At 39.9% G+C, this 17,866-nt stretch overlaps 1 protein-coding gene across 1 annotated transcript; it reads right to left on the reverse strand.

Moving 5' to 3' along the window:
- Positions 1 to 6,520: 6,520 nt before the first annotated feature.
- LOC115766342 (solute carrier family 46 member 3) lies at positions 6,521 to 16,882 on the reverse strand. The gene is made up of 5 exons (XM_030710236.1): positions 16,670 to 16,882; positions 8,209 to 8,566; positions 7,706 to 8,107; positions 6,903 to 7,643; positions 6,521 to 6,840 (listed from the first exon to the last, which is right to left on the reverse strand). Exons 2-5 carry the CDS (start codon positions 8,556 to 8,558, stop codon positions 6,549 to 6,551), a joined length of 1,785 nt encoding a protein of 594 aa, XP_030566096.1. The 5' UTR covers positions 8,559 to 8,566; positions 16,670 to 16,882; the 3' UTR covers positions 6,521 to 6,548.
- Positions 16,883 to 17,866: the final 984 nt, after the last annotated feature.

Genomic DNA, 17,866 nt, shown 5'->3' on the forward strand with positions numbered 1-17,866 from the left:
TAACCAAATCAGCCAAATCATAAACAAACTTATTTAAAAAGTCAAAAATAATTTAGTTAAAAATACAAATTCTTTTGCAAAATTACAAACAACTTTGGCGCTAACCATTCTATTTATCCATCCATATTTAACAGATGCCAATTTTGGCTAGAGCTCGAATAGCCTGGAATTTGTATATGAAAATATTAACGATTTGAAATATTTTCCGTGCAACGAGCAAATTTATTTTAAGAGCTTTTTTGACTTTATTCAAACTTTTAAAATATGTGACAGACCGTTTCTCTTCTGATATAATTTATGTATTATAAATAAGTTTTATAGACCTTTTTAAAGCCTTGTAGAGGGTTTTATAATTTTGTCATGAAATGTCTAACGCATCCATCCCCGATCCCATAAAGTATATATATATATTCTAGATCAGCATCAACAGCCAAATTTATATAGCCAGAGTCCATCTGCCCGTCCCTCCATCCGTCAGTCCGTCTGTGCTTCCGTCCGTCCGTCCGTTTGTCAATCTCCCTGTTTCTTTGCGAACTAGTCTCGATGTTTTGAAGATGTCGTCTTGAAACTTGGCATAGCTCCGTATTTCTGTTACAGGCAGTACATATGTCGGAACCGGCCGGATCGAACCTCTTTGCCATATAGCTGCTATGGGAACGATCGGACGAAACGTAGGTTTGCCGAAGATATCCTTACTTTCTCGTGTTAATATAGCTTATATATTAAAAAGATTTTGTTATAATATCTAATCGATTTATACCATCATGTGAGCGTGAGAGACCAAGGCTTCAGCATAGATAATTTTACCCCAAATTGGTTGAGTTTAATAAGATTCTGACAACTAATCTAGTTACAGGGAATCTCACAGTCGCGTGCTCTCGACTTGCTTGTTAAATATTTGATAGACTTTTGTATATTTTGTTTGCCTAACAGACATCAGTTAATTTTGAGTATATTTGATTAGAAACCCTATTTCCTATGGCTTACTTTCGCATTAGAATGATCTCTGAATTCTCGGTGTGGCACTTAACGAATGACTACTGTACCGAAATACTTCATGCATATGGAAGTCTACATCTTTTCACGTTTTTTTTTTTGTGCGGAAAGGGTGCTGTGGACTGGCGGGGAGGTGAGGGGTGGGGGGATTGTCGTATAGTAATTTTGTAATTTGTTGATTTAATATTTCCTGCAAATGAAAATGCCTACTTGATATGCTGTCAGGCGCAGAGGAGGGCAGCTCAGCAGTTTTCGGGGCGCAATGCTGGCAAACGAAATAAACGAGAAAATATCTGCATGCCACTTTTTTGTTCATTAAGAGACGCCCACACACACACACACACACGCACACACACACACACACACACACACACACACACACACGCACACACGCACACACGCACAAGCGCAGAGCTCAACCGCAGAGCCCAAAGTCAAGAGCTAAAACAACAGCAACAACAAGGATGTTACTGCTCTGCTGCTGCTGCTGCTGTTGCTGCTGCTACTGCTGGTATCCTGTTGCTGTTGCCATATAAAACTTTATGCTTCGTTAAAAATGATGTACAAATCAAATGCCAGAAGCAATTTAACAACAAAAACAACTGCCACAACAATGCGCCGGAGACGGGCTCAGGCGAAGGATATGCCAATGTGGGCGGGAGCGGGGCGTGGGAGTCACTGTAGAGCTAGGGCCAAGGCGTCCACGGCCAACGCAGCGAGAACTGTTGCAAAAGGCAATGAACAAAATAAATAAATCATTTAAATGAAATAAATTACACACACACACACACAGACGCACACACACACTATACATACAGGGTGGGGTGGGGTAGGTGGTGAAATGCCAGCCACAGGGCTCATTAGAAATACATAACAAACCCACCCACACACACTCTCACACACACACACAGGAATAGAAAGCGAGAGGGAGAGCGAGAGACGGAGCGAGAGAGAAAGCGTTAAGAAGCTTTCAAGCGTGCAGCAAAAACTACAAAATGATGTATTTTGTGCAACAAAAATTGTTGCTAGCAAGGCGAGAGAAAACAATGCAAAAATACAAAATATATACACAAAAATACAAATAATAACGAAAATAATAAAAAGTAGAAAAACATTTTTGAAAATTAATTGAAACCAAAAATGCAAACACGGCAAATAAATAAGCCCAACGGGTAACCGACAAGCAGCCAAAACAACAAAATGTTCATCAAATAAATACAAACCATAAAACGGAATGCTTCACATTTTACCATATACGAAAAGTTGTATATCATAATTTCCATACGTTTCGCCCGCCAGCCGGGCGCAAGTGCAGCACGGAGCTCGACCTCCCGGCTAGGTTATACTCGGAGTCCTGGCTATTGAAAAGTTCAGCTATTTGTTTGTTCACTCAAATTTCCCATAGAAAACTCTCTGGTTCATATAGAAATTCAAAAAATAACAGTTCCTATATTAATTGTGTACCCTTTTCGAGAGTACTATAAGTTTGTCATCAAATGTGTAACGCATAGCAGGAGACATCTCCGAAACAGCCGATTTGATCAAGCCAGATCCGTCTGTCCATCTGTCCGCCAGTCCGTCTGTCCGTCCGATCGTCCGTCCTTCCGTCTGTCCATCGGTGCGTCCCTCTGTATGTCTGTCTGTCCATCTGCCCGTCTGCCCGTCCTTCCGTCTGTTTCTATGCAAACAAGTCTCTCAGTTTTAAAGCTATCGACTTAAAACTTAGCTTAGGTCCGTATTTCTCTGATAGACAATACATATGTCGGAACCGACCGGATCGGACCACTATATCATATAGCTGCCGTTGGAGAGATCTGTCGAAAAGCAGTTTCTTATATGGCAACATTTTTTGTTTTTTTCAAGATGTTTTCATCTAACTCTGCATTTACCAGCTTCACTATTCTTAATATGTCCATGGGAAATGTCTTCAAGGGTATTAAATCTTCGGTGTGCCGAAGATATGCTTACATTCTCGTTTATATTTATTGTATAATAAGATTTAAAATCATTGTTCTAGGGCAATTTCATAGGGGTTTTCAAGATCGATTTATTCCTTTTTTTAAACGCTCTTGCTTTTATCAAGGAGCATAATGAAGCTCGTTATAGCTAAGGTCAAGATATCTTGGAAAAGCAAACGTTTGTCACAAGGAAAACTTTTTTAGATCCTTAGAAAGATATATATAACATAAAAGAATTATCTTCTTGAGACTTTGATTATATATGAGGAAATCTTTAAATTGTCAAATACTATTTTGGTATCTGAAAAGTAAAAGAGTTTTTCATATAAAATTCTTGTTATACTTACTGATTCTTCCTATATATATATATATATAAATATATATATGATAAGGTACTCGACTTTTCTTATATATAAAACAATTAATTTACTTAGTTTAATATATTGAAAGACACAAAAGTTTTTCATACGAAAACCAAATTCCAAACCGATCGTGTTCCTATGACAACCATATGATATAATGTTCCGATCCGGCTGTCTTCGACACATGTTCTGACTGCAGGAATAAGACGAAACTATATAAAGATTCATAGCTAAGCAACTCAGAGATTATTGACATATGAATAGACGGATGGACATGGCTACATACTGCTATCTACCGAAAACCCAGTCGACTCGACTTATGATTCCTGTTAACTCGCCTGCCAAAAGGTTTTTCATCAACACGTGCTGCCCCATGGGAAGTGAAGGAAGCGATAGAGAAGCGATATCAGCTGAAAGAAACGCCAACACAGAGCTGCGCACACAAATAATCGAAATGCTTTAAAAATATGAACAGAGAGGAATTTCGTCACAGTGAAGACTTCAAGTGGCCTTCCAGCAAATATCAAAGTCAAACAAATGCGAAGCGAAAACAACAACAACAACAACGACAACAACTGAAGTGGAGTCGAGCATTTTGCACTAAAAGCGAAACTACTTAGCATTTGGCATCAGGCGAAAACCGGAAGCGGAAAAGCCAGAAATGAGGTCAAGAGACAAAATAAGCTTCCGCCGGTGGCAGCATGTGTGACCCCTCCATTTGCCATAGACCTACCAACCCCTCCGCCCAACCGCCCAATCGGCCACGCATCACTTAGAAAGGCGGCTGAAATGCTTCCTGCCAGCTACCCAGCTACCCAGACCCCCCCGCATCCCCCCTCCCTTAATCAGCCGCCCTTAGCACTGGAAGGGAATTTAACGGTCAAATCGCTTGACTTTTTCCGCCATATTCAGCATCTCCCACCACCGCCACTGAGAGCTCGACGAGGCTCAAGTTCTATTTTGTGACTGGGCCCTGGTCATGGCGGTTTCTACTTCGTTTTTTGTCTTCTTTGAGTGGGGCCACTCACGCTTCATTAACTCGTTTGATGCCCAGTATTGAGAGCAGAGCGAAAGGAACCACAGAGTTTCCCCATTTGAATTTGATTTAGTGTTATCATTTGTGAATTTATAGTGGTTTAGTGGCCATTTGGAGCGTTAAGAGACGAAAATCGCATATTAATTATGCGGCACGTTGTCGGGCTGTCATTTCGCTGCAGGCTCAATTCATTTGCTACAACTTTGGGGCATGTTCAGTCAAGAGTTTTACTGTGAAATTGTCAAGAAAATGCGTGTTTAAGCCAGATTAAATGCAGCTCTGCGTAGATTTATGGGCCCAGTTACCGAAGCCCTGGCTCTGGCTCTGAATCTGGCTCTGTCTCTGGCTCCGACTCGGGTTGATTCCAATTTCAATTCGTTTGCCCTGTCGCTCTCCGCATTGTTTACTTCAATTATTTATGGGTCAAAAACATCATCTGAAAAAGCTATCAAATTTCCAGCGCAACGCAACATCTAGCTCAGCAGCATGTTGCCAGCAAGCAGGCCTATCAACAATGCTGCTGGCAACATGTTTGTGGATGCTGTTTGGTGAGTTTCTGGCCCATTCCCGCTGCCGTTGATCCGATCGAGTGGGCGCCCGCTGTGGGCGTGCCCAGGTAGGCGTACGCGCCCAACTGCCGTAGTCGATATCGAAAAAAGTAATTAAAGGCAGCGGAGCTGCGTTGGGCAATGTTGGGCAATTGCCACGCCTACCAGCCGCCCTCAACCTCCAACGCGCGTGGCTGTCAAGTGCAGTATGTGCCGCATGCGGTCGCCAAATGGCAACAACGATAGCAACATCCCAGCACACGACAGAACCACGAAGCGCGAGTGCTCTGGCTGTGAATTATCAAGAGCGATTGTTTTCACGTTATCGATAGTCAGACGAATATATCGATAAGTAAATTTAATATATGTAAATATACTCGAAGAGAAAGATATTACATTGTCAATAGGAAATTTTAAAGGCTTTTGTGTGTTTGCTTACCTTGATACAACATCAATGTACAGCAACAATTACACACAAAATATAATCGATTAACCGATTGCAATCAATGCGTTTTATGTGGCATATCAAACAATAGAAATTAATTGATTGAAGGCAATTTTATTATGTATAATGTGCGTTAATTTGCTCGACGATCATCGAGCGAAATCAAGCGAAAGTCTCTGTTTATCGATTAACTCTAAATTATCGATTATTAAATTAAAATGCTGGCGCTGGGTAAATTCTGAAAGAATGGTCAGCAGAACATATATGATGATTGCCAAGGGACAAGCCAAGAGATTTGACGATCATTAATTGACACAATCGAAAAACGATTAATATCGTTTAATTCTGAAAAATCGAATCCTAAATTGAAATTCGTTGCGTTTTAAACGAGAAAACGTTGCTTTCGTAAGAGGTTCAAGTTTACCTGAGCTTAGTACCAGAAAAGCGCTTAGCTCTGGTCATAGCTAATATGCCCGAAGTAGGGAAAACAGCACTCATCCGTTTTGTGCAACGCAAACGACAATTATCAGCGACATGAGCAAACCAATTGTGCGGCCGTTGTTCCCTTTCCGGCGGACAGGAAGTGCGCGATAGGCCGGTCGTCCAGCCAGCCAGTCAGCCAGGCAGCAGCCAGGCAGCCAGGACATTTTGGACAGCAGTCTCTCGGCCTGGTTTGGGTTGTGTTATTTGTGTGTGTAATTGTCGCGGCGCAGTTGCCACAAAAACTGATTACAGTGTTCCATTGTCCAAATAGGCGGTGTCGTTTTCCGACATATCCTGCGGCCACTTCCGCTATGCAAAGGTCAAGCCCCGATTGGACGTTATTAAATTTATTCAATACTTTTACAGTCTTAAATCTAAGCACAAAAAAAATATAATAGTACAAAGACGCACAGAAAAAAAAACGTAGTATAGCAAATTCGATCCAAAAAAAAATATTACAAATTTTTCTTGACTTAGAGCTAAACAATTTACAGATCGTACGATACGTAGGTACAGATAATACGCGACCTGCTCCACCGATTTGGAGGCACTTCAAAGGGCGATCGCGGTTCGATTCGCAGGCCGGCATAATAAGTAGGTACAGAATAATTATACAATATATATAAGATGCATATATATATATATATATATATATATATATATATGTGTGTATATATATATATATATATATATATACATATAGCAGACGGGTACGTGCTTCTAGGTATCTTTGACCTTGGCATCCAGTGCGTCCTGCACATAGCCACGATTCTCAATGCCATTTTGCCGCGTCACCGTCGCCGTTGCCGTTGGGCTTGAATGTGCCTCAGCATGTTCCAGGGACTCGTGTATCACATTTGCAATGATGCCATTCAGCTGGCCCTTGGCCTCGCTGGCCAGAGCCAGAGCCTCGACGGCATTGATGTTGCCATTAGGCTCTCGTATGGAGCCGTGCTCCGTGTCCGAGCGCGACTCGTTGCGACGCTGCCGCACCTGGAAGCGGTACATCCAACTGCAAGGAAAAGGTCAAGGTGTATCAAGAGTGAGTAGCTATACGTACGGATCTATACTCACAGAAAGATGCCCACGGAGAAGACAGTTAGGCCGCCGCCGAGTAGAAAGAAGGCGCCCGGCAGCACCCGGAGCGTGGCCGCGTACAGAGTCGTATACATGGGCGCAAAGACCATGGGCATGAGTGCCTCGGCGACGCCAAACAGCGAATTGACCTTACCCAGCTCATCCTTGGACACCAGCTTGGTGGCTATCGAGCGCATGGCTATGAACGCGGTGCCATTAAAGATCTCAACCAGTCCGCCCAGATACATGTGCCACGGCAGCGTGGCAAAGGCGTACACAAAGGACGACAATATCTTTGAGGTGCTGGAGAGCACGCCCACCAGCGCATCATCGATATTCAGCTTGTGCGAGAGTATGCCCACACAGAAGATGACGCCAATGAGGCCCGTGAACATTGCATAGGTGGAGAAGAAGCTGAACTCCACCTCGGACCAGTTGAACCGGAAGCGCGTGAACAGATACGTGACTGCCATCTCGCCATGAAGTGGCCCAATGATCACCATGACGACAATCATCAAGAGGATGACCCGCTGACGACGCTGATTCTCGCCCTTTTTGAAGGCCACACGGAAGGTTTGCACCACATGCTCCTTGTCGAAGAAATCCGCCAGCAGACTCTTCTGCGGGGCGGTCTTTTCGGGTCGTGCCACGGGCTCTTCCAGAAAAAAGAAGCCATACACAAAGGCCAGCACGTAGAAGGCCGCCGAGATGGAGAATACGCCATAGAACCCGATTTGCCTGGAAAGAGGAGACGGAATTAATCGGGAGAGCTATCCAGCTGGGCCAATTAGAGCACCTACTTGAGCAGGACACCGCTAAAGGCCATGCCAATGGGCACGCCCACCGAGAAGCAGACGTTGAGTATGCCGATGCGCAGGGTGCGCTCCTCCTCGGTGGTTATATCCGCAATGTAGCTAAAGACGCCCATCAGCATGGTGAACCAGCCACCGCTGAGCGATGGAAAAATGGCCTCCGTTAGAGCGGCCGCCTCCATTGGCGCGTTCTCAAAGTAGACACAGAGCATAAGGCCGACAACGCCGAGGAACTCACCAACCACTGGTATAAGGATGCACGGCTTGCGACGGCGATGGCGATCGCTCCACGAGCCCCAGAACAGGATCAGAAGGCAGGGAAACAGCGACTGAATCACCGTCTTCCATGCGGCCATCCGAGCGACCATCTGTTGCACTGTCTCCTCCTCGCTGCAGATAGAGAATTAAAGAATTAAATTGTTGTCGAGAGAGAGAGAGAGAGAAAGAGAGAGGAGAGAGAAAGAGATATAGAGAACGGGAAGCTCACTCACAGCGTGTAGTTGGCCGTTTGGCGGCGGGTGAGCGCATCGCAGATCTCGTCTCCGTAGGCCATGTTCACACGACACGCCTTCTCTAAGTTGAGGTTCTGCGTGGCCAGATTCGAGAGCACACTGGGCATAATATATGCCGCTAGTATGGGCTCCACCGTGATGTTGTTGGCCACCAGGCGCAGCTTCTCGCGCCAGGTGCGCTTGGCCGTTGGCGTGGCTGTCTTTTCACCGCTGCCATCGGTAGCCTTCTCCTGGCCCAGCTGCGTGCCTGGCGGCGTTGTGGTGTGGCTGAGCGTATATTTGTTGTTGTGCTTGGTGAGGTCAATGCCACCGCCGTCCTTGGGTGACATAATCGTATCTATTTAAATAAAGCAATAAAATATGACATGAAAATCTGTTAGAAAGCCGATATTTGAGAGAGGAAAGGGTAAACGAAATTGCACATCGGCGATAAGCACGCTCAACCTAACACCTTGACTTTTCTAAAGATATTCATAAAAATTCTACAAGCCTTACTTGAGACCATGAGAATCTCATAGAAGGGCTTATTTTAGAGAGGGCTGGTTGAAGCTTTTGACCACGGATCGAGTTTGTATTCAATTTCACAATGTCAAAACAATTCAGCTATTTGATATCGTAAGCCAGATTTGCTAAGCTTCTATCCACCCAGATAAGACAGAAAACAGTTCGTATTTCCTTAATTGAGACCATGAGAATCTCTTAGAACGGCGACATTCAAGAGAGCGCTCGTTAAAGCTCTAAAATATTGATCACATATGTGTTTAGTTACACAAGTTTAGCTCTATAAACAATAACTTAGCTATTTAATATCATAATCTGAGTTTTATTCGCTATCCACAATTTGTAATCAACTGGAAACACTGTAAAATAACATGTTTTTGGCTTGTAATCAAGACCTTTTTAAAGGCAATATTTATGTATGCAATCGTTAAATTTCTCTGCCATTCCATACAAATTTTCTATAACAGCCAATAACACGTACATGAGACTTATAATCGTGATATTTATAAATACACAAGTTTTTCCATTTAATAAGCATTGCTTTGACCGCTAATAAAATGTATAAGTCATATATACTGTCAGCTGCAAAAAGAAGCAGATGTAGCAAAGTCCATTGAATGCTAAGATCTAAAAACTGGGAGGACTGAACGACAATAGAAACTGAACAACAGATAGTGAGAGACGGTTAGATGGAGATAGGCGCGTTCAAGAAATTACAATATATTAAAAGAATGTCGAAAATGACAGACTCTGAATACGCTCTTTGGCTGGGGTATACAAATTTAAATCAAAATCTGGTCTTTACCCCAAATGTATTTTGTATAGGTATTTATAAAACTTAACTATAACTTAAAATTATAACTCGAACTTCGATTACAATATATTAAAAAAAGAAATATTCGAAAATGACAGACTTTGAATGCCCTCCTTTCAACCTTTATCTGGTATTTTCACTAAATGCACTTTACGTAGCTATTTATAAAGCTTGACTAGAACTTAAAATTATAACTGAAACTTAAAAGTAAATACACAAACATACAAATAGTATATAATACATACACATGATTATCTTTAAGAGGAACTATATAAGTAGCTCTTCATGCGTTTGTCTATATGTCTTTAACAAACAAACACACACACAAGCACACCCCTGCCCTATGCTATGCATACCGTAGACATTCTGAAATGCATGTCTAATCTGCATTCCACAGAATCCATCATCGCAACATACATACTGTAATCGATCATTCAGTAGGTCGTGTTGTGATCGCAAGTCGTTTCGCTTCTCTAATTTTCTGCTTAACAGCATGAGTATTAATCGTGGTCGAGCCGGGGGTGTGGGGACAGGTGGGTTGGGGTCATTCAAGCTTCACTTGCCGCCAGCCCCCCGCCACTCTGTCCGCTGTCACATTTTTGGTTGTCATTCTATTTTCGTGCGCATCTCCCACTTATTCTGATTGGATTATTTGCCAGTGACAATCGCCAGCGAAAGTATTTCGTTTGTATTTCTGTTTTGGGTTCTGGCTTTCGGGGTTTGCCCCTCGTTTCGCTTTATGTTTTGCCTTTGCTCTTTTGCCGACTCTTCCTAGTCTATAAATGCTACGAGCGAGTGTCAATCAAGCGCTACGCTGACATCAACATTAACGTTAACGTCAACGGCAACTTCGACTGACACGGCCTGGGCCCGTGCCTGGGGCTCTGCCTCTGGCTGGCCGGCTGCTGTGGTTATCATTATCAATTATCATTATCAATTACTCAGTACTGCTTTTTTCTTTGCCTTTATCGATATAATGCTCGGCAGCTGTTTGTCAATTTCCGATGCAGACTCGTTTATTTTGACAAGACATTTGCCCGGACTTGTAGAACACGACGCATTTTCATCGCATTACGAGCAATCGAAAACCTAATTACATTTGTGTCACTCGAACTGTCTCGAATTGCTTATCTTGGCGCGTGTATATATATGTATATCAATTTTTTTGGTATTCCCCAAATTGTTTTACCACCTGACTTTGTCTTTTATTGTCGCCATTTGACGTTCTTTTTCCCTCTATCTCCATCTCTCACTCGCAGTTTAACAGACACTTTAGACATACTTTCAATTAGTTCAAGTACCTGGAGCTAAATGAGGCATTTAGTCTTTATGCGACAAAAACAACTCGCCTTTTCAGATCATAGGATAATGGCATAGCCGAGGTTTAATGTGTGCCAATTAGATTTGATTCTGATTCAGCTGAGAGGCTTACCCAATTTTACATTTTATTTACTTACTATAGCTACATAAAGATTACCCCGTCAAAACAGGTTCAATTTGTACCTCAATCTGACTTAATTCATTTATTTATTTATATAAAACGCGATAATCTGCCTTCATAATTAATTAGGAAAACTACGAAATTAGTCATCTAAGGGCCAACAAATATTGTTTTCTTTTCAAGTCTCGTTTTGCTCGTAATTGCTTACATATCTTTTTATTTGTATATATAGAATATTGTGTTTTTTTTTTTTTTTGTGAAAGAATGAGGATTCGTCATGAAGCATAACAAAAGTTTAAAGTCTCAATCAATCAAAAAACCATCTGAATCAAATATTTGAAGTCCTGTTCAAAATCATTTTGAAACCGGTTTTAAAGCAATTAAGAAAAATAAACATTGATTGGAATAATACGTAGAGCGAGATGCACAATAAACTTAATTGCCTGAGAATCACGGTACATAGTATAACAACTATTAATTATATTTTAATGGAAGAAGAATTTAAGAATTGCAGCCTCATAAACCATATGCACAATAGAATTTCCAGAAATAAACTGTTTTGTTTTTTTTTTATACTCAAATAACTTTAATAATAATGGCATGAAAACTTTATGATTTTTTTTAATATTCTTAGACCTACGCTAACATATGTCTAATGTCTATAATAAACTGAACGACGAGGATCCGGGTTCTAGTCCCAGGCTATTGTATTGTCTTAGCCAAAGAGCATTGCAACAAAAAAGTTTGATTAATAGTTTAGAACTTTATTTTATATTATTAATAATTAAAATAATATTCTTATAGTATGCTGAAATGCGCTAACATATATGATATCATGTTATATTATAATATGTCATATCTGTCATATCAAAGCTCATTGAAATATAATATTTGGATTCATAGTTTATAACTACAACTTATACCGTAAATAATAAAAATAATATTCTTATATGCTGAAACACACTGATATATATGATTTTATTTTATATCATATTATGCCATATCTTAGAAAAACGCATTTGAAATATAATATTTGGATTGATAGCTTACAACAAAAATTCTTATGTATATCATATTGTGTCGTATCATACTTCAGGGTATAAAGCAAATAAGAGTGCTCTACACAAAAGTGCCCGACTAGGGGATACCCCGAACTTCTCCTACCAATACTAAGTGTAGATCGTGCTAGGGGGAGGGACTATGAAATGAAAGGTACTTGATCTGCAGATACTATTCAAGAAGCTACATTTTAAATTTGTTGACTCTAGCTCTTTAAACCTAAGAGATTTGCTCAAAAAACCGGATTTAGCATTAGATTTTTATTGATCGCTTGGAAACGGGGCAAATAGACCCATACAGAGAGAGCTCTATTAGGACCTATGTTCACTTTACAAGTTTTTAGCTCTGAAGGGTTCTGGTGGGGTCGCGGCTGCTTCACCCTGTTACAAACTTTTCATAAAATCAAAATACCCTTTATACCCATTTTTAATGGGTTCAGGGTATAAAAACAACATTTATTTCGGCTGACTCTTATGAAAACTTGGCAACTACTTTTTGTTAGCATCCATTAAAAGTGACAGAAATTAAGCACGGCTAATTGACCTTGACAGTCACACACACGCACACTCACACACATATACATATGCACACACACTCACACGTATACACACACACACACACACACACACGCAACTCTAGCGACCCATAAAGTGCATTGCTGGCCGTTTTAATCTTCAACTTCCGTCAACGCTGCCGCTGCCACTGTCGCTGCCGCCCAAAGACAACTCAGTTCAAGCTTGGCTTAATTATAGCGTCTGCCTGTCTATTTGGACTAGAATGCCAGCGTGTGCACGTGTGTGAGTGTGTGACACACACACACATGGGTCTTTTTCAGATACACACACATGCACAAGATCATTATCATGCTTTGTTCGGCTCCTAAATCGTAGTTTTTTCGCGATTTGCTCGCGAATAAAATTTCTAAATTGCCTTTAATTGCGGCTTAGTTTTTTTTTCTTTTTTGTTTAGTTCGGCTAGCCAAATATTTTTGCCAGCGATTTGCATATAAATCAAATCTCTAGATCGCATTATCCAAAACGCAGAAACTTAACGAACCACTAGTCTAGTATTTCCGAAAAACTAAATAAATAAAAATTAATGAAAACAATACAATAATCAAACGTCCACACCCCCCATCACCGCTTTAAAAACTGATTTAATTTAGCTAAAATTAAGTCTAAGCAAAAGCAATTAAGCTTGATTGCAGTAATACTCTCTCTTTTTATTAAAAAAAAAAAAAAAAACAAAAGCTGAACTTGAAATATTTTCGCGATTTTGTCAAAAACGATATCTTTGAAATTAATAACATTCATCACACCGATTACTATGCAATTTTGTAATTACTCCAGTAATTTTCAGCGCTGTTCGGTTTCACATTGTTGCACTTTATCAGATATTCCCTCTTTTGTAGGAGAGTAGTATATAGATATAAATGAAATGCAAAAGTAATTTCATAGGGTGTAGATAAAAGAAAAAAGCCAATCAGCTACATTGGCATATACACGTATGATATGCAAAAATCAAGGGTATTCACATTCGTAAAACGAAAGAGCATAAGAATAAATTTTAATAACAACTTAAGACCGTAAAAACCGCATAGAAAGGTAATACTTGAGAGCGAGCAAAAGTGGCAAAAAAAGAGAGAATAAGAATGTGAAAGAGAGAGGCAGAAAAGAGTAAAGAGATCAAGAGTGTAATAAAACAAATCGATTGACATCAAATGTATTATAACACATCACTAAAAAATAACATAAATCTATTAAGCTTACTTCAACTCGTGAAAATCGCATAGAGAGGCGATAGCCAAAATAATTTAGTTAAATAAACGTCATTGCGTAGGTGTATATAATGTTAAAGATAATTGAAAACCTTATTTTATTTCGCAATCTCTAATCTGACTCTTCTATCAGGTAAATTCCATTCGCGTATATAAAACTCAATTGATTTGAGGTATAGAAAACATTAGAAACAACATTGAAACTATCATCAAAGAGTCTTATGCTTTGGTTCGGCTCGAAAGCAACTGAGTAATTAGCATGCATTACCAGATATAAGCATATGCTTGTAGTGCTGCGGTCTACAGTTACTTCTATAGGTCTCGTAGTGCCATCAATGTCATCCAACTTTTCAGAAACGTGCGTTGTACCCCAACAACAACAAAAGTTGGGGCAAAAGCGTAAGCATTTCCATTGAGGTCAATTGCTCAATTACAGCTAGACAAACATGTCGATGCACTATTTTGGGTCTGGGTATTGGCCGTATTGTGGCCTTAGCTGGGTCTCGCTAACCAGGAAGTGTCGTGATCTGGCATATTAACTAACTGTCGCTTAGACAATTGTACTTAAAGACAATGTGTCGATCGGCTAATCGAACAGACTTTATGGTTCTGCCAAGTGCGACGAATTTTATCGCGGTTTTTTCTAGATATTCTTACGATAATTTTGCATAATAAATTTGATTTAGTGGATTGCACGACAATTTCAAATCAGTTAAAAGATGTATATTAAAATTCAGCTTTTCTCGCATCTGGCATGTTTTGCCACTTAAAATATGGAAAGCTTCCACGGTGTATTTTGCAGAGCTTCACGATGAAAAATATATATACACGAAGTGTGCTTTTCTCTATTGTTGGGAATAAGTTTGTCAGCCTTAAAGCTATGTTTATTAAAAATAAACATGTTTTTTTGGGTTGTTTATTAAAATATTAATTTCCTGTAAGCTTATATAACTCTATAAATTAATATAAATCCATTAATCTAAATGTTGATTTGTAGAGATCTATAGAAAGAGCAATAGGTTCTGAGCCAAAATAAAAGCACAACCAATACTTGTTTTTTCAAAAATATCAAAATAAAGAACTTTTAGGTAGGAATTACAGCTTCAAAGCATATATAACTGTGGTCCGAATTACTAGATTTTTTTGACTATGTCTGGTTAAAGCCAAGCTTGGACGAAGTTCAAATTTAGCTACCAATTTGCCTTGGGCTTAAAGTCTTTTACTTAATTAATCGGTATATAGCATTTCTTGCAGGTTTCTAAGTAATATTTTACGATTTGTATAGATTTTTATGCCCCGTATACCCCATAGAGTTGATGCAGGAAATTCTGAGCTCGGACAGATTAACACAATAATGGACTTGCCGACGCAGTGATAGACAGTAAAAAAATATATATATAAATGAAAATTAACTTATTAGATTTGCCAGCGTGATGCGCTGCTGTGCGGCGTTGAGCGGCGTTGCGCGGCTTGCGCGGCGCAAACCGGCTGCTGTGAAAACAAGCTTTGCCAGTTAATAAAACAAATTCAATTTGCGGGAAATTTGCTGGAAATTTGCCGGGCCGTCTCTAATCATATTTTTACCCATTTCCGGCTGCTGACAAAACTTTTCACACACCCACCGAAACACACACACACACACAGACTCACATTCAGACACACTCACACATACACGACTACGGCGCTCTGAATTGTCCATTAAGTTATTGATTGCATGCCTATCTGTGAGATACATCGCGACGATACGCAGATATAAAGGCATATTCACATATAAGGTTGGCTTAGGGGGTGTATCGGTGGGCAGGGGGTATACGGGAGGTGGGGGTGTGTACATTGGGGGCGGCAAAGCCGTGTGCGGCATACCACACATCATATAAATTAAGCTGTGCTTTAGCTCAGCTCTAAATTGAAAATAATTAAATACAATTAGTTGGAAAAAAACAGTAAAAAAAAAATAGAAAATAAAGCGACTTTAGGTTTTATTTATGCGCAATTCATTGATAAAATAAAGAGCTAAATATAGTTGCACACACACACACACACACTTGGAGAGCTGCGTGTGTGTGTGTGTGACTTTGAATAGACAATGTTTTATTTATGGGGACTTAAACAGTCTAAAATTGCGGCAGTTCCAACAAGCGACGTGTGCGGCGACTCCGTAAACAAAACAGAAAATGGGAACAGATCGCTTTGATAAATTAGACACTAATTTGGCAATCAAAATAACAGGAAAAAAAACTTCCCCAACAAAATAAAATATATAAAAAAAAATGTAAATTAATCAAAAAGCACGCAACAAAAGAAGACTAAAATCAAAAATCATCACGCAAAAATATAAAAACAAAATATCATCACAGAAAAAAAAATCAACAAAAAACCAACTTAAAAATCAGCACATATATCATTAATCAAGTCAATGACACAAAAGAGCAAAAAAAAAGGTACATAAATAAATATGTAGGTAAATAAATAAAAACCAGAAACCAGAAAAAAAAAATATGCAAATAGCATAAGTGTTATGAACGTGAACAATTTGTAGTACGTTAGTTTGTAGGATGTCGCTGGCACGCAACACACAAACAACAAAGTATGAACAACAATACAATCAAACAAGCACACACACACACACACACACACACACACACATGGAGAGAGTAATTGTCAGTGAGAGCGTGAGCGAAAGAGAGAGTGCGATGCACATACGAGAGCCCAAACAAATTTCACGTCAAACGCGAATTTGATTTAATTTACATGTCTTTAATGAAATTAGTAGTAAAAGCCACACAGACACACACACACACAGTCGCATACGCACACACACACACACAACCGGTAACGGGAAACTCACTTTAGGCAAGTTATATTTCAATTTCTTAATACACGCTTGCAGCCAGGATGTGATATTTAGGCACGTTTTTTTTTTCTATTTGTAACTGTGGCGATTCTACAGCAGCAACAACATGGCAAACGTTTGCAACTGTCTATTGTCTATTGTTGTTGTTGTTGTTTATTTTTTTTTTTTAAACAGGGCTTGGTTAACGAGCTTTGCTTTATGCCTAAACCAGCGACGTTGAGCTGAACTCAGCGACTAAAATTTGTATTGAATTTAATGAGTGCCGTCGACTCGCCACACGGTAAACTTTGCTGGCGGCGACGTCGGCGTCAGCGTCGCTGCTGGCAGCAGCGCGTGCGGGCGGCATGCGACGCGTCGATCGCCCAGATCCCAGCTTGTGCTTGGGCGACGCCAACGCCAACGTCGACGCCGTCGTATATTGCTGTGCGACATCTGATAAGCGACAGCGATGGCTTCTGCGCTGCTGCCACAGTGTCAAAAATCCCAAAAGAAAAAAGAATTTGAAAATATAATAAAAAGTCATATTAATGTGTATATCCATACTTACACAAATGTACATATGTATGTATACATATATATTACATAAAAATATTCAACTGCACAAAAAAGCGAGTCGTAAACTTCACATCGTCTGCAATTTCACTGACTCTCTCTTGCAAAAAGATTTTTACCGAATTAAACAGTGTGCCCGACTGGCAAATATCCTAGTATTCGAGAGCTTTAGTGTTGGAAAATGTTGTAAGCAGTGAGATCCGAGTGATCCTCGATTCAATTACTTAGAAGTGGGTTAGGACAAAGAATGTAATTATGCACAAAATATATAAAAAAAAGTTTTTGAGAAGAGATATAAAATGTATATTGATAAATATATATCCCATATGTATTGTCTTTTGTACATCATTTTGATATCTGCGGCTAGATGTTGCAAGCCTGCTGCAGGTAATTACCCTCTGAAAACAATATTTTGTATCGATATCTTTATTAATCGAATGCCGTCGCAACCGTTGCTTAATTTTATAATACCCTATGTACTCAGTTTATTGACACAGCGTACGAGATACGCAGATACTTACCGCCTCTATGTACAAATAGTGTGTGAACAATTGTGAATTGTTGCCTTTAGATATTAATTGTGAATACGTCAATGCTGCTATTGAAGTTTTCAATTATTTTCGCCTTGTCACTTTTGGT

The sequence above is a fragment of the Drosophila novamexicana genome, unplaced genomic scaffold (assembly GCF_003285875.2).
Source record: "Drosophila novamexicana strain 15010-1031.04,08,12 unplaced genomic scaffold, DnovRS2.1 tig00001089-arrow-arrow-pilon, whole genome shotgun sequence".
Lineage (NCBI taxonomy): Eukaryota > Metazoa > Arthropoda > Insecta > Diptera > Drosophilidae > Drosophila > Drosophila novamexicana.

Excerpts from the sequence above, each read along its gene's own strand:
- LOC115766342 (XM_030710236.1), bottom strand. The coding sequence starts at position 8,558 with ATGTCACCCAAGGACGGCGGTGGCATTGACCTCACCAAGCACAACAAC. Across the intron at positions 7,644-7,705 it reads TTTAGCGGTGTCCTGCTCAA|GCAAATCGGGTTCTATGGCG; the intron begins GTAGGTGCTCTA and ends TCCTCTTTCCAG. Across the intron at positions 6,841-6,902 it reads TTCTCCGTGGGCATCTTTCT|TTGGATGTACCGCTTCCAGG; the intron begins GTGAGTATAGAT and ends TTTTCCTTGCAG.